Source organism: Eucyclogobius newberryi, unplaced genomic scaffold (genome assembly GCF_026437365.1).
Source record: "Eucyclogobius newberryi isolate DKJ021-1_F unplaced genomic scaffold, fEucNew1.0.hap1 SCAF_15, whole genome shotgun sequence".
Classification (NCBI taxonomy): Eukaryota; Metazoa; Chordata; class Actinopteri; order Gobiiformes; family Gobiidae; genus Eucyclogobius; species Eucyclogobius newberryi.
Window position 1 is genome coordinate 3,154,144 of NW_027315779.1, and position 26,318 is coordinate 3,180,461.

Genomic DNA, 26,318 nt, shown 5'->3' on the forward strand with positions numbered 1-26,318 from the left:
ACGCACAAAAACACTGTTCAATTCACTTCATTCTCGTTTCAACACAACTTAAAATCCCGATAAGTATTGCCGATTTACATTACGGATAAATAATAAATTATTCTGGCTGGTGTTCTGCTCCATAAAATCATGAAAAAAACTCTAAATTGTGTTTAGTTTCATAAATGTGGAAACTGAATCATTTCAAAATCAAATAATCTATTACTCCCCTGAAATTACATTTTTCAACTAACGCTAAATATCAACTGACATACCTTTACAGACACGTATGATGTGATAAAACGGATCTAATTTTAAAAATGCAATATATTTTTAATTTGAATATGTAAAATGCTAATTTGTTTACATTGTACAGGATAATCTTATTGCTTTTTTAATCTACAGCAGAGTTAGTGGGAGGAATTAAACTGTACTTAACTCTAACTAAACCTTGTTTAATCAGCGGTCCTATAACGTAAAGACATCCCCATGGTCTTTATGTTATGTCAATGTTGTTGGTGGTCAGTTTTCACCCGTGTAACTCACCGCTTTGGTCAGTTTTCACCCGTGTAACTCACCGCTTTGGTTAGTATTTGCCCGTGTAACTCACCGCTTTGGTCAGTATTCACCCGTGTAACTCACCGCTTTGGTCAGTATTCACCCGTGTAACTCACCGCTTTGGTCAGTATTCGCCCGTGTAACTCACCGCTTTGGTCAGTATTCGCCCGTGTAACTCACCGCTTTGGTCAGTATTCACCCGTGTAACTCACCGCTTTGGTCAGTATTCACCCGTGTAACTCACCGCTTTGGTCAGTATTCGCCCGTGTAACTCACCGCTTTGGTCAGTATTCACCCGTGTAACTCACCGATTTGGTCAGTATTCGCCCGTGTAACTCACCGCTTTGGTCAGTATTCGCCCGTGTAACTCACCGCTTTGGTCAGTATTCGCCCGTGTAACTCACCGCTTTGGTCAGTATTCGCCCGTGTAACTCACCGCTTTGGTCAGTATTCGCCCGTGTAACTCACCGCTTTGGTCAGTATTCGCCCGTGTAACTCACCGCTTTGGTCAGTATTCCCCTGTGTAACTCACCGCTTTGGTCAGTTCGCTCTCCAGCTCCTGCAGGCGTCCGGACGAGCCCTCGAGGCGCTGCAGGTCGGCTTTGATGTTCTTGAGCTCCTGTTGCTTCTTGGTCTGCAGGTCCTGCTTCAGCTCCACGGTTCCCTCCAGGCGCGTCTTCTTGTCGCGCATGTCGTCCATGGAGCGCTGCTTCTGGAGCTCCTTCTCCTGCAGATCGGCCTGAATGGACATTCAACAAACACGTAATAGAATGGATACTTTTAGCGATTAGTTTGTCGTCTTGTCGTTTTGAGCTTTGCTGTTCCAGACTGTAGATAAAATGGTGAAAAAGTTTGTTAAATTGAGATAAAAAAAATAATAAAATTGAACAGAGCCTTAATATTTTAAATTTAATTTAAAATTAATTATTAATTAACTTAATATCTTAGCACCTCTGATATTTTTATTCTTGACATATGGATATTAGATTAAATAATAATAATGGGAAAAGTATTATAATTATAGCATGCTGCCCATTCTATTTATTAAATTGAAAGGATCCAATTAAAATCATACTTAATATAGAACATTTTACATACATACAGTCTTATCCAATTTATGTGATTACATAAATTTATCAAACTAAAACACAAATAAGATAAGAAAAAAAAAAAATGGGACATGCACAGATAAACAGATTAGGCACAGAAGTATAATTAAAAAAAAACAGATAACTTATTATATATATAAAAACTTTTATAAAAACAACTGATATATATATATATAAATCAACAACTCTTACAAAAAAAAAAAAAAACTCGGTAAAAAACTTCTTATTTACAGCTGTTATATGGACAGAAAATATTGCACCAAACAAACTACATTTAGTGGCTCTCACCAGGATCTGACTAAGCGTCTGTTTCTCCTGCTCCAGTCTTTGAGAAACCTGACGGTGAAAACTCTCCAGCTGAAGTTTGGTGAATGGAGTTCGGTCGTATCCCTCCAGCTCCAGGAAAGATGAGACCGAGCGCACCTGCACCAACAAACCACAGGTCGGACGTCACTGACCGGCTCTGTGCGACGTTACATCTGTCCGTGTAACCGTCCCGTTTCTCACCTGAGAGTCACGGCTTTTTATGTTCTGAGAATGACGATCGGCCTCGAGCTGGAGACGACCTGGAAAATAACGATCAAGTTTTGTGTTTTTATTGTTGAAAATTGGCTAAATGACATTAGATTTGCAGGTAAATACATAGCAGTGGGTGGAGATAGGGGGTAGGGGAACATTTTCTGATCACTCGAGCCACAAATGCAGGACAATACAGGATTTCTCAGCCATGATTCAGTCACAGTACAACTCAGGAAGATACAGTTTGTCCCCTTTAACCTAAATCTATAAATCAGTCCCTCCCAATAACAATTACATGATTTTATTTGTACAATATCTTTGGATTTAATCAGTCTGAAAGTTTGAAAGAAAAATGATTAATTCCAACTGTATTCAATTTTATTTGTTTGATATGTACTTTTAATATTTATGTAAGACTTTTGAGTCTTTGACATGGATTTTCTCTATTTATTTATTTTTTATATTTTTTACCCATAAACCTTTTAGAAAATAGTAAAGGTTTATAGAGTTTGAGGTAAAGGTCACGATCTGAGGCCAACACAGCCTAGAATACTCCCAAGACAAAACCTGGCCATAGTTCAGAACTGTGTGTGCTCAAATATGAATAGTTATGCCTTGTTTTCTTCCATATTTGACCACAGTTGTTAAGTGGAGGTTGTATAAACACATTAGTCCGTACCTTGCTCCACCAGCAGATCGGATTTGACCCGGTTGAGCCTCTCACACTCGCGGCCCGCTCGCTCCAGGTCTCTCTGGCCCTCGGTCAGTCTGCGCTCCTTCTCCCTCACCGTCTTCTGGTGGTTCTGGTACAGGTCCTGCAGCTGTTCAGCCGAGCCCTGGAAAACCTGCAAGTGCACAAAGGTCACAGAGGTCAAGTGCAGCTCCAAACGCATTGTCAGTGAGGTGGTCCATGTGACTTGTATGAGACGCATTAGACTGGTCACGTTACTGAGGCAACAGCGCACCATGTAACTTTTCTAATATGGCCTTAAACCAGTGTATCTTGCATTTGGGTGTACCTCTTCACAGATTTGAACTGAACTGCTGGTCTCCATGGAGATGCAACAATTTCAAGCCATAGTTTGGGAAATTTCAGACAAAGCAATAAAACTACATGGAGACAAGCAGGTCTCAACCAGAAAAGTTACAACGTGCACAGTAGATTTCCTAAAATAAATGTAAACTATTTCATACAAGAGCAAGACAATTTGACAGGTTCTGATAAAAAGAAAAAAAACAATGAAACTTGAGGTATGTCGGTGTAATCCCTCATTCGTCCAGGCGTATTCCATTGTAGAAAAAGCTTCAGTTGTAGTCATCTGGACTCAGTTAGAAAAAAATAGACGTTTCGACTCTCATCCAAGAGTCATTGTCAATAAAAGAATTTAGGTCGAGAACTTCGATATTTATACTATTCTGTGGTAAGTCTGTGGTAACTCAAAGACAAAGGGGAGACTAATAGCCCATTAATGGGTTGAATAGGCTCGGTAGATAAGAGGGTAAGTTTCTGTTGAAACAAACAACTCTTTCCTCTTCAGGAAGGCTCCTCCCAATGGGCTGGACTTACCACAGAATAGTACAAATATCGGAGTTCTCGACCTAAATTCTTTTATTGACAATGACTCTTGGATGAGAGTCGAAACGTCTATTTTTTCTAACCGAGTCCAGATGACTACAACTGAAGCTTTTTCTATTATTAGTATTTTTGTCATGAATTACCAACATGAACAGACCTTTTATGAAATCCTTAGCAGTGATGAGGCAGAATGAGGCAGAATGAGGCAGAATGTGATTGTTTCACTGATGGATATACACATAAGGAATTAAAAGTAAACACATTTCTGTGATAAGTTTCACAGTTGTGTTTCTACTCATGGCCAGAAACGATGTACTGACGAGTTCATTTCAATCACTCGGACAAATAAACTACTACACTTCAAACACGGCTGGCGTTACGTGTGCAGATGGAGCGGAGGTTTCGCGGGTCGTCTGAAGCGGCACAAACATCCGGCTCTCCAAAGACAAACTGATCTGAGAACAGCCGCGTGATGAACAGGCTTGTCATCCCCACGTTACTGCACTCGTTCACCATCTGTGGATTCCACCACTCCATCACGGAGGGCAGAGGGGAGTCTGCAGCCCATACAGCTGCTCAGACACAGACACTAAACACATGAGGAGTTTCCTTCATGTCAACACATCGTCAGCAGATGGAGTGGTTGGAAGTTAAACTCTTTCTCATTTAAGAGGTGCATTACCCAACTTCAGCACCTGTTTGTCTCCATGGAGTCGCTCTGTGTAGTTTGACTTGTACTTGATGAATGACGGGCTATTTAAGATTTCACAAACTTGACCCGTCTGTATAAACACGTTCAAATGATTTTTTTTTCGAATGTTGATTTATTCTAAATGACAAAAACATTGGCTATGATGGACAAGTTTTGCCTCTCAAGCCAATCATCCAAACACAAAGCAGATTCAGGTTGCAGGTTGAAACATAAAAGGACCAGATCTGAATCCTCACTGCTAAAACCAAACATTTCCCATTCAACATTGGAATAATATCCTTTAAATGTGTTCCCTACCCTCTAATAAGTCAAACGCTCGACGATCTACCAATTATATCACTACTTTTGTTCTGACTTCTAATCAGATTTTGTACAAAGATGAGTCTTTCAATTAAAAAAAAACTATTATGAGTGGTTTGCTGGTATAAATTATGGATGAGTTGTTGCCCTGGCACCTGCTCCATTGTCTCCTCCAGCTCTCTGTTGTCGCTCTCCATCTGCTTCTTTCTGCTTTCCAAGGCCTTGATGTCATTGTCCAGCTTCATCACTTTGCCCAGTTTCATATCGATGTCCATCAGGCGGTTCTGGGACAAAACAGTGACTTATTATACAAATGCTAAGTGTCGTTCAGCTAATTAGGAGCCAAACGTCTCGTCCTAGCGCAGAATATCGTGCGGAATAATTCGTTGTTTTTTTAAGGCTCATCCAGACGCCGGGTTTGAAACGACGTGCCGATTGGTCAGTGCCAACTTCATTAGTGTTTGTCGAGTGTAGATTTTATTTCTATCTTTTCTGTACCACAGTGTAGAGCGAAAAGTTGCCATGAAAAGTTATTTTCTGCAAAAGGCAACAAATGCAGTCTCTTAAACACAATATATAAGATCAGCACAACAATTGGGACTTATTAACTACCGGTACTGCCATATTGATCGTTTCAGGTATTAAAACAAATATGTTCCTTCGTCAAAACTAGTTTAGACTGAAAAAGATATGAATAAAATCAGTTGTGTTGTGTTGGTGATATATTTATATACATTGTGATATATTGTGCAGCTCTACACTATATCATTTTTACATTAAAATAAATCATTACTACTCATAAACAGCATTGTCAGATTTGTTATTCTTTACTTTTTTATTACAGCGACCAGAGCTACAAAGTTGTTAACCTAATTTGTCATGTCTTGGGACGCTTGCAACAACAGTTAACTAAAAAGTGTGTATGTTTTGTTATTATCAGTTTACTTTACAGCCTCTGAGGGTAAAAGTTGCACTACTCTCACTTTGACCCCAAAAGAAATATAAACTAGTGTAAAACGGTTGTACTCAGACTGTGTTATTGAACCTCCAGAGGGTCGATCTGGCCCTCGATCTTCTCCACGCGGTCTTTGGAGGCCATGAGCTGCGCCTCTTTGGTGGAAACTGTCTCGCGGATCTGCTGAGCCTTCTCTTTGTTCTGCTTCAGGTAGCGCATCTCCACCTGGCATTCCTTCACCGTCTGGTTTTGTTTCAGACGCTGCTGACGCATGGTGTCCAGAGCCTTTATGTACCTGAGCCACAGAGGAACAACTCAAGGCCAGTTCAGCACTTTTACAGGAGGAACACGGGTCTGACACTTAAAAAGATGAGAACGACCATTTGTGGTTAGTTTGGTAAGAGAGAAAATAATCAATTCAATCTTTTTGATCCTTCTATTTATATCACATTAACTTTACATTCTCTTTGATTTCATAAAGCTGGTTACATTCGGTAATCTATTAGATAAAGTGAATGAAGGGTTTTAGTGTTGTTTGGTCATTGTGTCAAGAGTTCTGGGCATATTGAAGCAGACATTTTGACACTGTTACAAAGCCCCGAAGCACAAGCAGTGCTCAGAAACAGAGAAACAAAACATGGACCGGATCAGTGAATCACTGACTGGATTAAGCAGGTGAGAAATGAGGGCTGGATTTCTCTGAAAACAGTAGTTTCTTATAGAGCAGCAGGTTCATTAAAGACACTAGTTTTGACGCTGTGATGAATTAGTGCTGCATAATTAGATTGGCAGAGGGCGCTGTTGGCAGCGCTGGGCCCTTTGTTCAATTGTATGCAAAACACTAACCATAGTTGAACCACTGGGGTTGTTGCAGTACTATAACATTACCACTAGATGTCATTGTAGAGTAAGTATTTGAACTGCGTTTTGAAGCCTCGGCACATTTGGTTCAATTGCTCTGTTGTTTCATAAAGTCTCACTTTGCCCATCACTGTGTCAGTGATCGAGAATATCTGAAATTGTGCAGTTTCAAATAATGTATCACGAAAATGTCCAATTTGTTAGTTTGTCACGCTTTTTATTAATATTGGAGAATGAGAGTTTGTGGTGAAAAACTAGTTCACACAAAATGTCCAGAAATGCAGCTTGAATAGTGCCATAGGCCACTAGACCGGTCAATATAGACCTCAAGGTTTTACGAAAGTCTGGAAAAACAACAGTGACTGGTTTTAACTGGACACGATGAGAATATGAACAAAGTACTCAAACCTTAGCTTGAGATCGCCATCACAGGCAAAATGTTGATTAATCCAATTAGTTTGTGATTTAACGTGAGATCCATGACTTGTGTGCTGATTATTAGTCCATAAATATGTACGCATCAGACAGATTCAACCAATATTTATGACAGAAATCCATTTTTATAGAGTTTTTTTCACTCGCTCTGTAATTGAGTGCACTATGAAGTCTGCTTAATAGTGCTGGACTACGTAGTGAATGAGGTTAGGGACTAGGGCAGGACATCCAGTGACTCTTTGCACGGTCCTTTTGGTTCAGTAAGAAACCCAAAACGGTGTCACGTCTTACAATCTCAAAGACGACTTACTTAGTTGCAGCAAAGATGGAGTCAAACTTGTCCTTCAGCGCCTTGCCCTCGCTCAGGGGCCAGTTGGAGTCTTCTTGATGGCAGAAGATCACATGGTTCAACACGGGCTTGGCCACGCCCAGAGCTGAAATCATCTCTCTGTCCAGTTCGCCGCATTTGGACGACAAGCTCACCTTCTCGCCGTCCCTGCAGAAGACCAAAGGAATCACAGACGTCCGAGGACACTTTGACTAATTACAGACATGGCTGAACTGATATTTCACGTTAATTGGGTTGAACGTCGTACTTCATGCGGGTGATGACCTGTTCCAAGCTTTTAAACGAGTAGTTCTTGGCCTTCTGCGTGCAGGACATGGAGCGGTGGATTGTGACTTTCTCCCCGTTGACGTCGGTGAATAAAAGGCGGATCTGCGCCCTCACGTCGGTCTCGTGGGCGTCCTGCAACACGCCACCTCAGTTTAGTTTAGACACTTGGCAAAGATGTGTTGCATGATATTTCATTGAATTATAAATACATTTATTAAACTGTTGACAAGGGCATTAAAGCTTGAGGTGCAGGGCTGAAAACGTGACTTGTTTTCTGATATTAAAGACATTATTAGGCCCGAGCGCCACAAGCTGGCGAGAGGCCTATTAATCTCGTAAGGCCGTGCAAAGCATGGCTGCGAAAGTGCGCACGTAGTGCGCACGAAATCGAGCGCGAAGCGCTCGCCCACTTCCAAACACTCACTAACGCACTCCTTCACTCATGCACGCCCCGTGCATACTAATTAGTAGTAGGAAAATGGAACATTACCGTTGTAAACGGGCGAAGCCCGTGCAAAAGTGCGCACTAAACGAGCACTTTACATTGAGATGACGACCGCGAAGCGGTCGTCATCCCCATATAAAGCACTCATTTGCGCTAAGTAGCTCACGAATACGTTCCCCATCTCTTGCATGTTCCGTGCATATAAGCATGTAATGCAAAAATTGAACATTATTACTGTATAGAGGGCCAAAAACACAAAGTGGGCGGAGCCCACTCAAAATTAACGAAAGTACCCGTCAGTGACCAGGGACCCACACCATGAGGTAGGAAAGCGCGAGCGCTTTCCGAAAATGTATAGTTTATGACATTTGAAAAATGGGAAACATTGTTTTCGCATCGGAATATTATTCTTTCTTCTTCTTCTTCTCGGGACCAACCCCCCTATTTTTCACCCAGTGAACATTGACGAAAAGTCACAAAAATGTTCACACCTCTAAAAATCGTGCCTCTCTACATTCTGGCTATTTCCCTTTTCTAAAATAAAAAAAATTGGCGCGTCAGCGCCCCCAAATGTACCAAAAATGCATTGAGAGATGGGAAATGACCCAAAAAAAATCTGATCGTAGAATCATGAAATTTGGCGCAGAGGTAGATGGTGACAAGAGAAGTAAAAAATATTATTACGGCAACGCCGTCCGCCCAACCAAATGTCGGCCATATTGCTTCAAAAATGGCTAAACATGACTTCGGAGTTTTTCCAAACGTCGTACTTTTACGAACTCCTCCCAGGGCGTTGGCCCTAAAAAGCTGAAATTTGGTGAAAATGCTACTGAGGAGTGGGACATCAAAAGTTATCCAAATTACATTGATACCTCTCACGGTCTCGGTGCGGCGAAGCCGCAAACTGTAGCTAGAATTTCAGAAATCTCCCATATTTAAAATTTCTGCCGTTTGCGCAGATAAAGTCCGAATTGCGTCAAATTAGAATCAGTTGTTAAACTCTTTGCCCTAAACCTACTTGAAGTGAAATAAATTCATTTGGCGCCACAGCGCCCCCTACAGATTTTATATGGAGGTTAAATGTTTATCCATCCATCCATCCATTTTCTACCGCTTGTTCCCTTTCGGGGTCGCGGGTGACTGGAGCCTATCCCAGTGACTTCGGGCCTTAGGCGGGGTACACCCTGGACAGTGGCCAACTTGTCGCAGGGCCAACACAGAGACACAGACATTACAGACAGTTCACGCTCACATTCATTCACTAGGGCCAATTTTAGAGTCACCAATTTTACCTAACACATGCATGTCTTTGGACGGTGGGAGGAAGCCGGAGAACCCGGAGAGAACCCACGGTAACACGGGGAGAACATGCAGACTCCACCCAGAGAGATCATGTGATGTTGGTCTGGTCCGGGAATCGAAACCATGATCTCCTTCTTGGGAGGCAAGAGCGCTAACCGCCTTTGCCACCGTGCACCCCTGTTAAATGTTTAGTTTTGCGAAATTATATGAAATTTGACACACAACTAAATTTTAGCATCCCCATCAAAAAAGTCAATGAGACCCATGTCATAATTGTTATGGCGTTGCCGTAACGATGACCGAAACCTTTCATGTTATTCCAATGGGGAAATCACCAGAACATGTTTACACTTTAGACTTTCACAAACTCCTCCCAGGGCGTCAGCCCTATTAACCTGAAATTTGGTGAGACTCATCTTCAGGGGTGGACCATCAAAAGTTATCCACATTTTCATTCAAAGAGTCACGGTGTCTGTGCGGCAAAGCTGCACATTTTGCCAAGAATTCAAAATAAAATAGCTTTTTGATGGTAAAACAAAGGGGAGAAGATGTGACAGCGTCACAGATTCAGCAGTAGGCGTAATAAAAGGACAATTGGGGCGCGTTAGCGCCCCCTCCTCTTGCGCGTGGCGGCGGTGGCGTGGCGAGGGCCGATCATTGCCGCTTGCGGCTATATTTATTATTATTTTCCACAATAAAAACCTCAATTTGCTAGGGATATTATTATATGGACCCTGCATCAGTAAATTGTATTGACTAGTTATGTTTGATTTTAATGCATCTTTTACATTTTATTTCGTAAAGCACTTTGAATGACTTGGTGTACAAGTTGTTCTCTACAAACTTGCCTTAGCTTACTTATTGTATCATACACTTGGTTTAGCAAATATAAGATCTCAAATAGGTGTTTTAAAGTTATATTTTGTTCATGTTGAATGGAGTTTGTGAATTTTAAATGCTTTAAGTTAAAGCTGTACGGAAAATATCCATAATATATTGTGATTTTTGGCAATTTAAAATCAGAATATACCGTAATACTTTTTAAATGAATCCTCCTCTCCTACTCTGTCCTGGTTTGGTTTGTCTTTTCGACTCTTTTCTCAGCTGTATTTTAACTGTTACCGTTGTTTTGCTTGAGAAACTATAAACCTAACTATTGGACATGATTAACACAATGTTGAGAAGTCTGTCAAACGCACCTTTGGATCGTGGACGAAAGCGCCTCCTTTCGACCCTGGAGGAAGTTCTCCTGCTGTTGCATATCTTAGACATTCGATAATTGTCTGAAAACAAAGGGATGTAGAAGTGTAAAATACATTTACTGTTCTCACCGTCTCAAATCTAGATCACAAGAGCAATACTCTTCAGTAAGTGACCGTTATGCCGCAGATTTAACCTTTAAATGTTTCCCAAAAGGGCAATACCGTTTTCCCCGCTCCGTTGGGTCCGACCAGCACAGTCAGGGGACTAAAGAAAGAGATGACTTGTTTGTCTTTGTCCTCGATCCCGAAGCTGCGCACCCCGAGGATGCTCATCTTGTCTATTTTTGACATGTTTGCAGCTCACTGAAGGGGAAACGGAGAGAAAACCATTTTCAGAAAACATCCTGTTGTAAGAACTTACATTTCTAAGGTTTAAAGTCTATGGTTTAACTTTATACAATATAAAAGGATTTAGTTTAAGTCAGTTAGCAAAGTTTTACAATATGCCTGTTTCACAAACTCAAACAATTAAAATTAAATGCAGATTAAGCCAATAGAAATGGTTATTCAGGACTTCTATGACTGCAGTAAAACGGCACCATTTTCACAGTAAGTGTTCGAATAAATGTTATGAATGTAACATTGGAAGCTTAATTCAATGTTTATGGGAATATTTTGAGCTTAACAGGAAGTACTAGGACATATCGCATATATATATATATATATCCATGTATCGCAAGATCCCTGTGGATCCAAAACTGTGTTTGCTTCACGTAAAACCTTTAAATTCAAGAACGACCCCACCTTAAATATCAGCCTCGTTCATGCAAAACGGGTAATGGCCCCGAAATGGAAACTGAAAGAAAGAGCTGAGAGCAAATGCTACCACATTAGCATTTGTAAAAATAACTTTTATTGTAAAATAAATAAATGAAAAATAAATATGGCAAAACTTATTATTTAAGTATGCTATTTGTGGCTTGCCTTTTTAATTACTATTGTTACTCATTATTACTTGCGTTTATATTGCATTTAATCACTATAAAAGTGTATAAATAGGTATTTATGTATAATATTTAAATGTGTGTGTATAGTATGTATCTATATGAATATGTACACATGTGTTGGTGCGTATGTATATATATGCATGTATGTGCATACTCTGTTCTTTCTTTCCTTCTTTCTTTCTTTTTTTTTTCCTTTGTTGAGATCCCCAGAGGTAAATGTTTGTCTGCCAATCATTTGAAAATTATAATTTTAAAAACCATATAGTTTCATTGTTCACAACTAGATAAAAAACGATGACTGGATAATGTTAAACGTACATACTATTATTGTTCTTAACCTGCAATTTAAACAGGGCAAAAATCTAAACAATGATAAGGCAGCAATAATCTTAATAATTATCTAAAACAGTTATTAGATGTAAAAACAAGCACAAACTTTCAATTTAATAAATTGTGGGGACAAACTGCAAAGTTGCTCAAATGAACAGTTCTGGTGCTTTGCTAAAACTGCAATACAGCAGAGAACTGCAGAGTTGTACACGATCTAATACTGTGTCTGTTACAGATAATAATAATAAATAATAATAATTCTAACAGTCCTACTGTCGGCTACAAGCAGCGCAAAGTGCTTAAGCTAGGCCATTTGGCCTTATTGTAACTAATGTTATAAGTTTATTCCGCAATGTTTGCACAGTAGTGCAACACAGCTCTTTGCTGGAGACATAAAATGTATTTAAACAGAGAGTAAGCGAACAAATAATAGGTTTAAGCTCACCGGACAGTGTTGACATGTGCAGCTCCTTTGCCCTGACAAGCCCACTCTTTTCGCGCTGTGCGTACGTGACGTCATGACGCCAAGATCACACTTCCGGCTCAGCTGGGGTCCACAAAAGTAAATAAATAATTCTTCCTTTATCCTCTTGTTTCCTTGTTCCCGTTAGGAGATGACGGGAGGAGATTATAACTTAATAAACAAGTGCTAAAGTTCAACATGCCTCTTTCTTTTCGTAATTAAACACGTGCCACAGTTTGTATGTTCAACCACTAGATGGCAGTGTTTCCCTTTGGGACATAGGACTCAATTCAGACGACTCACTTTCTCCGGCCACTTTGCCTCAAAACAAATGACTAGATTCACATGCATTCACATGCATTCACATGCATTCACATGCAAGCTGGTTCAGGTCAGGCCAGTTTATAATTATAATGCTATTATCAATAATCATAATTATGGGAGAAGTTGCAAGGAGGAGCTTCTCGCCAGCTTGTGGCATTAGTAAGTTATATTATGTATTAGAAGAGCCCTGTTTTTTTACATTTTGTGGATTAGAAGCTAAGTGAGATGAAAGAACAACAGTCTGTTAAAGAACTATTTGAGGAGACATGGTGCTACAAACTACTTCACCTGTGCTCTCTCTTTCTTTCTCTGTCTCTCTATGTCTCTCCCTCTCTCCTGTCTGTCTGTCTCTCTGTCTGTCTGTCTGTCTCTCTGTCTCTCTCTCTCTCTCTCTCTCTGTGTCTCTCTATCTATGTCTGTCTGTTTCTCTGTCTGTCTCTATCTATGTCTGTCTGTCTCTCTCTCTGTCTCTCTCTGTCTCTTTGTATCACACACACTTCCGCCGTATACAATATATATGGTACACTGCAGGCACACCCTCTCACTCGATCTCTCTCTTTCACACTTGTCTTTCTCTCCATATTTAGTTCTCTCATTCTCTAGTCTTTCCTCCCCTCCTCACTCCCCCTTGCCTTCCGCCACTTCCTCTCTTTCTGTGTCCGTCTCTTCACCTCTCTCCCTCTTCTCTCCCTCTTCTCTCCCTCTTCTCTCCCTCTCAGCCCACCGGTCCAGCAGCCTGTCTGTGTCTCTTCACCTCTCTCCTCTTCTCTCCCTCTCTCTCATCAGCTCTGTGACTCACTGCTGGCTCTGCTCATCTCGTGGCTCTTCTATTTCAGGCTCGGGACCCAACATGAAGGAGGCCTGCCCTTGTGTGTTTCCCTGGACCACAGCACTTATATGGAGATGCATATCAGTGCTATTATGAGGCCAACATAAAGATAGTCACACAGTCATGGTCACCTTCTGTAAGTGAAAGAACAAGCTGAGAAAGGCAAAAACGATGAGCCTAAAATAATGTTTTATCCGGGGACATTTTTACGCCTGGAAAGGTAGAGGACCAGGACCAGGACATTTAGATGCTAATCAGGTACTCAGGGTGGTTGAGCCAGGGTCTCACAAAGACAAAGAGGATTCTAATAGGCCATTAAAATTCTGAATAGGCTAGCTCGGTAGATACAAGGGGGGAGTTTCTGTTGAAACAAACAACTAAATTGTCCCCGGAATTGAAACCATGAGGTCAGATGGACCCATGGACCCATGGACCCATGGACCCAGATGACCTCATGGTTTCATATGATGTTGTGTCCCTGTTCACCTGCATCCCGACCTCTGATGCAGTAGCAGCGGTGAGGATCAGACTGCAGGAAGACACCACCCTACAGGAAAGGACCAAACTGACACCTGAACACATATGCAAACTGTTGGACATCTGTCTGAACACCACTTACTTTCAATTCCGGGGACAATTTTACAGACAGATTCATGGCTGTGCCATGGGCTCGCCCGTCTCTCCCATAGTGGCCAACCTGTACATGGAGCACTTTGAGAAGAAGGCACTGTCCTCATTCTCAGGCATAGCCCCAAAACTGTGGCTTCGCTATGTCGATGATACGTTTGTAACAATCAAGAAACATGAGCTGGAAACCTTCTCTGAGCACATCAATGCTGTGGACCCACATATCAGGTTTACAAGAGAAGACGCTAAGGAGAATCGCTTGGCCTTTCTTGATTGTTCCACGATCAGAGGAGAGGACGGGAAACTCCAAATAGAAGTATATAGGAAACCTACACACACGGACCAGTATCTGCTCTTTGGTTCCAACCACCCACTACAGCACAAGCTGGGGGTGATCAGAACCTTACAACACAGAGCTCAAGGTGTGCCCACCAGCTCAGAGGGCAAGAAGAAAGAGGAAAAACATGTCCGAAATGCCCTCTCAGCCTGTGGTTACCCCGCTTGGGCCCTCAACAGAGTGAAGAGAACCAAGAAGCAGGACAAAAGGGAAACTGAACAGAGAAGGAAGGGTGTTTCTATCCCTTATGTGTCTGGCCTGTCGGAAAAACTGCAGAGAATTTTTAGACAACACGAAGTCCCTGTTTATTTTAAACCAGGAAACACTTTAAGACAAAAACTGGTTCACCCTAAGGACAAGTTGCAGACTCAAAAACAGAGCAATGTAGTTTATTCGATCCAATGCAGTGAAGAAAGTTGTAAAGAACGGTACATAGGTGAGACGAAACAGCCTCTACACAAGAGGCTTTATCAGCACAGAAGAAATACAAGTTCAGGACCTCAGAGTGCCGTGCATCTCCATCTTGAAGCCTCTAATCACTCGTTTGAAGACGGTGAGGTGAAGGTTTTAAGCAGGGAGAAAAGATGGTTTGAAAGAGGAGTCAAGGAAGCTATTTTTGTTAAAAAAGAAAGACCGAAAGACAGAAATGAAGGGCTAAGATTCAATCTTCCTGGTATCTATAATGGAATACTGAACCCCTGGAAAGGTAGAGGACCAGGACCAGGACATTCAGATGCTAATCAGGTACTCAGGGTGGTTGAGCCAGGGTCTCACAAAGACAAAGAGGATTCTAATAGGCCATTAAGATTCTGAATAGGCTAGCTCGGTAGATACAAGGGGGGAGTTTCTGTTGAAACAAACAACTCTTTCTACTTCAGGAAGGCTCCTCCCAATGGGCGGGTCTTACCACAGAACAGTATTAATATCGGAGTTCTCGATCTAAATTCTTTTATTGACAATGACTCTTGGATGAGAGTCGAAACGTCTATTTTTTCAAACTGAGTCCAGATGACTACAACTGAAGCTTTTTCTACTATGGAACACGCCTGGACGAATGAGGGATTACACCGACACAATCAATCACATTTATTTATAGAGCACAATTTGTACAAAGCACAATTCAAAGTGCTTTACAATGTTAAAAACACATTAAAAAAACACAATATAGTTTATAAAAACATAAAACAGTGTATGTCATAACCACCACCTTTTTTGTTTCTACGTATTTCATGTTTCTGTTAAAAACATAAAATTAAGATTATGAGAAGAAATAAAATGATTGATTAGAATCTCCCAAGAAGGAGATCATGGGTTCGATTCCCGGACCAGACCAACATCACATGATCTGTTACTGTGGGTTTTCTCCGGCTCCTCCCACCGTCCAAAGACCATGCATGTGTTAGGTAAAATTGGTGACTCTAAATTGGCCCTAGTGAATGAATGTGAGCGTGAACTGTCTGTAATGTCTATGTCTCTGTGTTGGCCCTGCGACAAGTTGGCCACTGTCCAGGGTGTACCCCGCCTAAGGCCCAAAGTCACTGGGATAGGCTCCAGTCACCCGCAACCCTGTAAGGTAGAAGATGGATGGATGGATTTGTTACATAAAGACATCACAGCAAGTTTCACTTTGGTTCCCTCATGGTACATGAATTAAATGTCTCTGATTTACGGTTTCACAGAGTGTTTCTATCTTACAATCTTACCGTGCTTTTGCATGTATAAAAGTGCTTTGAAAGGCTCAGTAATACAGTGTTTTCTCTCTTAAAAACACACAAACAACAACAGAAATGGTAAAGGCAAAGGTCTTCTGTTTACTACTAATACTATTACTATTACTATTACTACTATTACTATTTTATTTTTTTAATTATAGGTGTACAACAGCTTTTCGGGTGCTTTTCTGGTGTCATTTTATCTGGAAAGTTCCACAGCATAACATTAAAATGTTAAAAAGACCAGACCAGTAGATAAATTGTGTCGTTTTCTATGACAATAAGATGCAGAATAAAGTTGTGCTATAATGCCATGGAGACGAGCAGGTGCCAGACATCCCACCACAAAAGCTGCAATAAAATAGTAGCAAGCAGAATTCACAAACCAAAGTTTATTCCAAATGGTATGTTATTTATTTAATTTTGCTGGGTAAAAATAAAGAAAAACTAGTTACAAAGCAGAACTTGAAGCTGCAGTGCTCATTCCCAACTGCCTTGGCTGGGCTCTCATTTATCTAAAAGTATTATTTCAATAGTTATAGCCGTATAACTTTGTTTTTTTTTGGAAGTTAAAATCTTAAATGCAGATATGCCCTTTATTTCTGTGAGCTATAATGAGTTTCACAGCTTGCGGCTCAACAAAAAGACTGACAATTCAAAAGTGGTTCGGCAAAATAAGCTTTTCACACTTTTGAATGGGAAAAAAAATAAACTTTATTCAAAACATTGGCAACACATGACAGAAACTCAGTGACTGTTGATGAATGCAGTCGTCTCTTAGAGTAATATTCGTAAGCTTGGAATCTCCCCAAATGTTTTTTAAAAATGATAAGTTATGGTCTGACAGTCTTACCTTTTACTGAACCTGTTTTCTGACATGTATAACTTTCTTTCATAAGTCGATGTTTGATTTATGCCAAGTTTTGTGGACGAACGAGCATCAGTCAGTCAGTGCTGCTCGCGAGAATAAAAGAGTGAAATCTCCATTGACTGAAAGTGAAGCGTTTGCCTCGAGGATTGAAATGATCCTCTTGGTTGTAAATTATATAGATTTGCATTGCATAAGTGAAAATAGGTTCCTGGCTGGACTGGTGGTGTTTGCGACAGAGATTGGTTCAATTTGGGAAAGAGGCTCAACTGGAGCCAAAGAAAAAAGGCGAATAATTGAGTTGGCCACCTTTCTACTGACACTTGGATAGACAAACTTTATTGATTCACCTAGGAAACGACCTCACACGTAGCTCAAAAAATACAATTCAAAATAACGTCCTAACAAAATAGATATAATAACTTCAGTACCAGTGAATAATTGTCATTTTATGAAACTATGGGGCGGTTACACTGTGGGGAATGAAATAAATGCATGAAATTGTACAGAAACTTGAGCGTACGAGCACTAAATAAAACTGAATTTGTGTCAAACATTGGCCACTTTCTCCAACAACATTTGGGCAAACTACATGCTGTCAATATACGCTTTAAACATGTATATTTTAAGTTAAATAAAAGCCCAACGTTTGTGACAACACTAGATTGAACTGGTAATAAACTTGTGAAAACAGATCAGTGCAGAGAAACATCAGAAACTTTAGTATAATATTTAATGTGTTTGGTGTGAGGATGATGATTATTGTGTTAAGAAATATCACAATTGTATGATTATTCACGGTTGTTGGCACAAATTTGTTACTTTATTAAATCAAACTTTCTGAATGAAAGTAATGATATTGGCACATGAACAGACAAATAGATATAAAGGATTTTACATGTAGTTTATTTTTTAGGAATATATATATAGATTTATCTGAAATTAGTCTTTGCTTCTGACAACAATACAACACGATTATGTTATTATGTTTTAGTTTTTACATTTCCTGAATAATCACAATTGTCAAATAGCCAAATAATCTTGACAACAATAAACTTTCTTTTAAAACTGCGATTAACGCAAATTTGGTAAATGACTCAGATTGGGGAATGACGTGTTAGCACTCTTTAAAGCAGAAATAAGTAACCTCAGCGATAGAGCTCCCCCTGCAGCTCCCTCGTGAAAATACAATGTCAGAGAACCAACCCAAAAGCGTTTCTTCTCCAGGATAGTGGTCTTCAGGGCTGGTTTTCCACCAAGAGATAGCAGGGAGAAACGACGGACACACAAACACCCTGAAAATACACATTCGACCATCACAGGGACTTGACAAAGACGTTGAATGAGCTAAAAGTGTGTTTTAGTTCTCCTTTAAGTTCTATAATAGGAGCACAGTGTAGTTTTCTGGTGCAGTGTCTGAAACCTTCTGTGATGTTGCTGTTTGGACTGGAAAGTTCCACAAAATGGTACAAACACTCCACCAAACCCAGGATTAAAAAAAACAAAAAAATAGTGGTAAAAAAGTCTGCAATTGAATGAATAAAAGTTAAGCTTAAACAATACAGTGGAACATTCCAGACGCAACATTTTAATGAGACGATTAGGTGACAGACCCTCCACAAGAAAATCTTAAATCTTTAATCAAGATTGTTTAATGTAAAATTTCTCTTTTAATATTTCTATATGACAAAATATTAATAACGTTATTACTTTTAAGGCTGCTTTTGGGCTTTAGAAATGGCAGAAAATGCTGCGGCTCAGTCGGGGGTAGTCAGTTTGGTGACAGGAGGCTGCTGCTTTTAGAGCCGTTCAGCATTTGAAATGATCAGAGAGTAAAGAAATATGAGATGGATGCGGCGCAAAGGGATGAAAAGGCTGAAAAAGAAAAATCTCTTATTCTCGCCTGAAATGTTCCCAAAATTAAAAAGGGTCGGTTTGCCGCTGGTGGAAAGCCCTGATCCGTGCGCGGATCTGTTTCACTTTCCTCTGTGATGCCTGCTTTTCATCACCTGCAACATTCTTTTATGACTTGTATAATGCAGGGGATATTCAAATGTACTGTTATGAAAGTGAAAACATAACCAGAAGACGTTATATTAGAAGTATTTTATCATTTCAGCGTGTTGCCTCGATGGGCGACGGTGAAATAGAGAAACTGATTAAACAATATTCACAGAGATTTAGCAAACGGATCACTGTCCCAGCATCCCCTGACCTTAGACCCCCAACAAAAACCCTGTGAGAAGAACCACAGTGAAAGAGAGATCGTTCTCCCACAGACGACAGATCTAACCTGCTGTAGCTGCTGGTCTTCACGGGCACAGATGGTTTAATGCCATAATGCTCAGAGGCAAAGCGTTAACATCTCCACGGACACATCTGAACTGTGCTTCAGTGGGCTGTTGATTTGGAATGAGTCAAAGTCGGGTGCAAGCTGACTTCAACCTTTCTCTCGTGACCGTTCCCTTTTCTTGAGCTTGATCTTGGTCAGGACTTGGTTGGAGGATTGACCTTATCTTGTGCATGGATCATCCACCGCCCCAACACAGAGAGGCCATGTAACATCTAACCTTAACCCAAATGAGCCGTATGTGGCGAAGAGGTAGAGTAATAGCTTAGACTACTAAATTCCCCACTAACTCCCAAATAAGTTTCCCACAATCCCAAATTCTATGCAAAGTCACCTGATTAAGGGTCCAGGAAACCCAATGAAAATTTAACCCACTATAATTGGGGCACCAAAGTAAAAGGACTGACTGGTCTGAGACAGGAAGTATGAAAATGACTATCTTTGTTTTGACAGATATTAAATTAGACACATTTTAATTACCAATATTCTAAAAGCAGACCAGATTCACACATAAAACCTGGCCGTTAATAGAGAAATATTGAGGAACTAGTAATTGATGCACAGGTGAAAGGACAGTCCAATATCACGTTACTTAGTGCGCGCTAGCCGTACCGATTCAGACCCAACTAGTTCGCAGGGCGCGGTGTAAAGCGCCTTGTGGCCCTTAAACTGCGCCAACAACGTGGAGGAGCGTGGTGAGCGGAGAGGTGCTCCTTCACAAAAAGGAGGAAAAGGGGAAACAAAGGGGGGGCAAAGGGGAGCCAACACAATAAATGTGTAATTAACGTACTCACTATGGGTTTAAGCCGGCACAGACACATACCTGTAGCACTCTATGGGCAAAACATGGCGTAGCAGTGGTCCGAACGGTCCATGCGCACGAAGCAGCACTAAACAAACAATGTCCTAAAATGTACACCATATATGAATGGACAGGCGAGAACCCACAGTACTCACCAACGCGCAAACGGCGGAGCATATGTTGCTGGGCGTTTGAAACTAGATGAACATATTTTTGAACTGGTGGCTCTGCTTCGAAGCGGCCCACTTCTGTGCCAACGTCAGAGGTGAAAGCCAAGAGAGAGACGCAGGTGAGGAGACTTCCCTAAAATACCTTTGCGACAACGTGATTGGCCAGTCCGCGGATGTGCGTTCCACTACACGCGTCTCACTTGTTAGTGTGGGTAGAAATGGTGCTACAATCATAATAAGAAGGGTTCACCCCCCACAGTTGCCGTGACGGAGACTGATGCACTTAACATCTCATCCACTCCACACTAAATGATTCTCTCCCTCACTGAACTCCAGAGATGCCCTTTACATCCTCTGGAGGTGAAAACCATCATTCAACGACAGTAAATGCTTCAGCTTAAGCATCATCGTCCAAGCACGTGAATGACAATGTGGTCCATATTAATGCCCTGTTCATTAGCATGGAGGGCGCCCTTGGGTGCTTTCTACTCACGGTGACTTTGTAATGGCAAAGACGAGTGGGCGCTATTGATTTTGTCACTGGCAATTATATGAGAGACGAGAAGGGGCACAAAGCACACAGATCTTTAGACGGTAATGGAAGCTGTTAGCTGTGGGCCTAATCATGAGCTCCTTTGTCCTCCCTGTGTCACCACCTTCTATTGTCATGTCGTTAAATATGTACAAATATAATTGAACCGCTTTATTGGATCGATGGTCCTTTGTTTAATGAGCTTGGAGTAATGTGTGTTTGGAAAGTGTTCGGTCCGAAACTGTGCTCCAGCACCTTGAGTGATTAGAAAAATTTGAAAAAATACTTTTAACTTATGTATGAGTATTGTAGTACCGTATTTTGCGCACGAAAAGGCTCACCGGATTATTAAGTGCACCATCAGCTATCTGTGTACCATGTGTACTGGTCCATACATAAAGCGCACCGGACGATAAAGCGCATAAGATAAACAAAACAGACGGATAAGTCAGAGTCAGTTGAGCTTTATGAAACGCGTTCAACTCATCCAGATCAACATTGTTCAACATCAAATCAAATCAATTTATTTTTGTAAGGCCCAAAATCACAACAACAGTTGCCTCTGAGGGCCACAGGGAGAAATGAATCAACAATGTCTGTGGTGGCGATGGAGTCAGACAATGTCTGTGGTGGCGAGGGAGTCAGACAATGTCTGTGGTGGCGAGGGACGATGTCCCAGGGTCCTCTGTCCTTAGACTCTCCTTCTCGGCCAGGAAAAACTACAAAAAAAACCTCTTTGGGAAAAAAGCGTAGAAACCTGGAGGAGTTCCAGTGAAGGAGAGATCCGACTCTCACAGACGGACAGACGGACACAAGGAGACTGGAGCTGGACCCACTCTTCAGGCAGAAGAGGGACCGTCTGAGTCGAGCTGGACCCACTCTTCAGGCAGATGAGGGACCGTCGGAGGCGAGCTGGACCCACTCTTCAGGCAGATGAGGGACCGTCGGAGGCGAGCTGGACCCACTCTTCAGGCAGATGAGGGACCGTCGGAGGCGAGCTGGACCCACTCTTCAGGCAGATGAGGGACCGTCCACACAGGGCAGGGACCACTTCACCAGGGGAGGGGCATCTGGGTCCACAGGTCCTCAGGAGTGAGAGAAAGAAAAGAAGGCGGTGAACAGTTTGCAAGTGGAATCAAAAAATAAATATTGTTTGATAGCATAAGTAGTCAGAAGAAGAAGAGGATAGTGCTCAAGCTGTCATACTTCCCCCAGCACAGTTGCTCCTAGGGCAGCGTAGCTGAAGCTGTGGGTTTATGTTTCTGTTCCTAACTAGTCTGACCATAAGCGATTTCGAAGAGGAACGTTTTAAGCCTGGACTTAAATGAAGAGACTGTGTCAGCATATTTAACATGGGTCGGGAGCTGATTCCATAACACAGGAGCTTGGTAGCTAAACGCTCTACCTCCTACAGTACTTTTAGAGACTCTTGGCACCACCAGAAGGCCAGCATTCTGAGAGCGAAGAGCTCTGTTTGGATGATATGGTTCTATAGCATCTTTGAGGTAGGATGGGGCCATGTCATTTATGGCTTTGTAGGTCAAGAGTAGAATTTTGAATTTGATTCTAGACTCGACGGGGAGCCAGTGAAGAGACTTCAGCACCGGCGTAATGTGCTCTCTTCTTTTTGTTCCTGTTAGTAATCTTGCTGCTGCATTTTGAACCAGTTGAAAGCTTTTTATGGAGCTTTTAGGACACGCTGCAAGCAGGGAGTTACAGTAGTCTAATCTAGTCGTTACAAATGCATGGATAAGTTTTTCGCCATCACTTTTAGGCAGGATTCTTCTGATTTTGGCGATGTTGCGCAAATGGAAATAGGCTGTTTTACAAGCTTGATTTATATGAGCTTTAAATGAGAGCTCCTGGTCAAATAAGACTCCAAGGTTTCTTACAGTAGAACTGGAGGCTACACTGACATTGTCCAGTGTGACTATCTGCTCAGATAGAGCGTCTCGTAGATGCTTAGGGCCAAGCACAATGACCTCGGTTTTTTCAGGGTTAAGAAGCAGGTAGTTTAGTGTCATCCAGGTTTTTATCTCCTTCACACAAGTACTAAGTCTGTCTACTTGATCGCTCTGATCAGGTTTCATTGATAAATACAGCTGAGTGTCGTCTGCATAGCAGTGGAAGTTAATGTCATGCTTTCTGATAATGTTGCCTAATGGCAGCATATAAAGAGTAAACAGAATTGGACCGAGTACCGAACCCTGTGGCACACCGTAAATTACTTTAGAGCATGGTGAGGAGCTCTGGTTTACATTAACAAATTGGTACCTATCAGATAGATAGGATTTAAACCAGCTGAGGGCTGTTCCTCCAACACCTACATCACATTCTAACCTCTGCAGTAGAATGTTGTGGTCGATGGTGTCAAACGCTGCGCTGAGGTCCAACAGGACCAGGATTGAGACCAGTCCATCGTCAGCGGCTAAAAACAAATCATTTGTGACTTTAACTAGTGCAGTTTCAGTGCCGTGGTGGGCTCTGAACCCTGACTGGAAAACTTCAAATAAGTTATTGTCCTGCAGGTGGCGACAAAGCTGTTTTACTACAACTTTTTCAAGGATTTTAGAGACGAAGGGAAGATTTGAAATAGGTCTGTAGTTTACCAATAGGTCGGGATCTAACATCAAAACACACTCTGCTATCGCTAACAGACACGTTAGCATATCCAAATCAATTCTCAGTCAAGATCACTTGCAAACACGTAAAATACAAACACAGAACACACTCTTGTGTCCCAAATCTTCTTTATACACTGTATGTGTGTGTGTCTGTGTGTGTGTGTGTGTCTGTGTGTGTGTGTGTGTGTCTGTGTGTGTGTGTGTGTCTGTCTGTGTGTCTGTGTGTGTGTGTCTGTGTGTGTGTGTCTGTGTGTGTGTGTGTGTCTGTGTGTGTGTGTGTGTCTGTGTGTGTGTGTCTGTGTGTGTGTGTGTGTCTGTCTGTGTGTCTGTGTGTGTGTGTCTGTGTGTGTGTGTCTGTGTGTGTGTGTGTGTCTGTGTATGTGTGTGTGTCTGTGTGTGTGTGTGTGTCTGTGTGTGTGTGTGTGTCTGTGTGTGTGTGTGTGTCTGTCTGTGTGTCTGTGTGTGTGTGTCTGTGTGTGTGTGTCTGTGTGTGTGTGTGTGTGTGTGTCTGTCTGTGTGTCTGTGTGTGTGTGTCTGTGTGTGTGTGTCTGTGTGTGTGTCTGTCTGTGTGTGTGTGTGTGTGTGTGTGTGTCTGTGTGTGTGTGTCTGTGTGTGTGTGTCTGTGTGTGTCTGTCTGTGTGTGTGTCTGTGTGTGTGTGTGTGTCTGTGTGTCTGTGTGTGTGTCTGTGTGTCTGTGTGTGTGTGTGTGTGTCTGTGTGTGTGTGTCTGTGTGTGTGTGTCTGTGTGTGTGTGTCTGTCTGTGTGTGTGTCTGTGTGTGTGTGTGTGTCTGTGTGTCTGTGTGTGTGTCTGTGTGTCTGTGTGTGTGTGTGTGTGCGTGTGTCTGTGTGTGTGTGTGTGTCTGTGTGTCTGTGTGTGTGTCTGTGTGTCTGTCTGTGTGTGTCTGTGTGTGTGTGTCTGTGTGTGTGTGTCTGTCTGTGTGTGTGTCTGTGTGTGTCTGTGTGTCTGTGTGTGTGTCTGTCTGTGTGTGTGTGTCTGTGTGTGTGTGTCTGTCTGTGTGTGTGTGTGTGTGTGTGTGTCTGTGTGTCTGTGTGTGTGTCTGTGTGTCTGTGTGTGTGTGTGTGTGTGTGTGTGTGTGTCTGTGTGTGTGTGTATTATCTGTCTTACTTGAAAAATTAGAGTTCTGTTGCCTGTTGTCATGATTCAAAGATGCAACTTTTAATAGCAGCCTTTCATTTGTGATGCTGAAATTGAAATATTTGATGTATAGAGGGAACAAACAACATCACCATATCCTTTTTACTGGGGCATGTTTCATCTGTCTTATTAGAAGAAAAACTCATGTAAACATATAAAAAATGACTAGACCGCAGGCAAATCCACTAGGTTCACATGCCATTAAAAACATCTGTGCTAAAGGTCGCAGCCTCACGTCTTACATGAGCCATAACTTGTAATCGCTCTTGTTTTAATGACCAAACCGTTCTCTGCTTATGAATCTAGTTTTCAGCATGATACAGTGCTTCCTGAACATACAAATGCTTCTTGCAAAAGGCTCTCCCACTCAATTTGCTCAGTGCCCTTTAATTTAACCTAAGCAGAGGCTCGTCGCGATAGTGTTCATGTGCAATTTAAAACGCTAAATGCTAAAATGAAAATCTGGTTGCGATCTTAACTTTAAATTGAAAAAGCGGATTTGGCATTTGGCAGTGGTCACAAGATACACCCAAGAGGGAGAAACAGAGCTGAAACGGACTGCAGTATATTATGCCCTTAAAATCACAGGCAGTTTGTTACTTTTGTAAGTCAATGGCAAAGCTGCTGGTGTCATGCTCCTAATTTAATTTATTCGTTGGCGTTTTCCTCTTTCAAACAACATTTTATAAGTATTTATATATTGTTTTAGGTGTTTTAGGTGTCTGATGGAGGGTTTTATACCTGCTCAGAGATGTTACTGATTTTCCTAGAGGTGAGGCCGCTCACACATGTTTAAGATGTATTTTCTTTGCAATAGAAACACTACCGGTAATGTAAGTCCATACACTGTGGAACATTCCAGGTAAAGCAATAACGTTTCTGTGGAGATGAGCACTTGACAGAGCCTCCACAGGAAAAGTCACATTACTATTATTTATTTCATTTTAACATGCTCAAAACATGGGCTCATTTTCATCCATTGTGCCACACCCACTCTCACAAACACTCTCTCTTTCATACACCAGTGTACTTGGACACTGGAGGCAAGGTGGGTGAAGTGTCTTGCCCAAGGACACAACAGTTGGACTACCGCCCCCCTCGTGGCATGGCATTCCACACATAGTGCACCTTTAAGCCAAGCATCCCACTGAAGAAATCATACTTTATCCCTATTTGAATGTACAAAGGTCACGGCTCTTGATAAAGTACCTGTACAAATAATGAATTGATGAGGCCTGATACAGAGCAGAACGCCTAAAGGCTGCTACCGCTTCCAAATGTTAGCTCCAGGGCATTTTCAATCGGAGAGTTAATGACAACCACATGAGTGTGTTTAGCGGTAGTGTTTAGCTTTGTTTATCGACGTGGCGATCCGTGTCTACATTAGCATAAAGCAAACAGCCATTATACATTTCTCAACATTGGGATGCATCAGTGGAGGCGACCAGAGCGAGTACCGGACTGTCGTGGACAACTTTGTCACCTGCAGCGAGACGAACCACTCTCCACTTAATGAGGCTGAGGTCTGGAAATGCTCAGGATGTTCTGCGGGTCTGCGGTGCCATCATGGGCTGCAGTCTGAATACTAATAGACTTGAGATGATCATAAAGAAGGCTG

General features: G+C 41.7%; 1 protein-coding gene across 1 annotated transcript in view; it reads right to left on the reverse strand.

The window, feature by feature from the left end:
* The window catches only part of rad50 (RAD50 homolog, double strand break repair protein), a 35,366-nt gene extending 22,962 nt beyond the window's left edge, over positions 1-12,404 (reverse strand). The window contains exons 1-11 of the mRNA XM_072445718.1: positions 12,352-12,404; positions 10,792-10,932; positions 10,567-10,650; positions 7,601-7,752; positions 7,315-7,500; positions 5,799-6,003; positions 4,909-5,037; positions 2,845-3,010; positions 2,154-2,212; positions 1,935-2,069; positions 1,070-1,276 (exon numbers count right to left, since the gene is read on the reverse strand). Coding sequence (XP_072301819.1) covers positions 1,070-1,276; positions 1,935-2,069; positions 2,154-2,212; positions 2,845-3,010; positions 4,909-5,037; positions 5,799-6,003; positions 7,315-7,500; positions 7,601-7,752; positions 10,567-10,650; positions 10,792-10,920 — 1,452 coding nt within the window. The 5' untranslated portion in view covers positions 10,921-10,932; positions 12,352-12,404. The remainder of the gene's footprint in view (positions 1-1,069; positions 1,277-1,934; positions 2,070-2,153; positions 2,213-2,844; positions 3,011-4,908; positions 5,038-5,798; positions 6,004-7,314; positions 7,501-7,600; positions 7,753-10,566; positions 10,651-10,791; positions 10,933-12,351) is intronic.
* Positions 12,405-26,318: the final 13,914 nt, after the last annotated feature.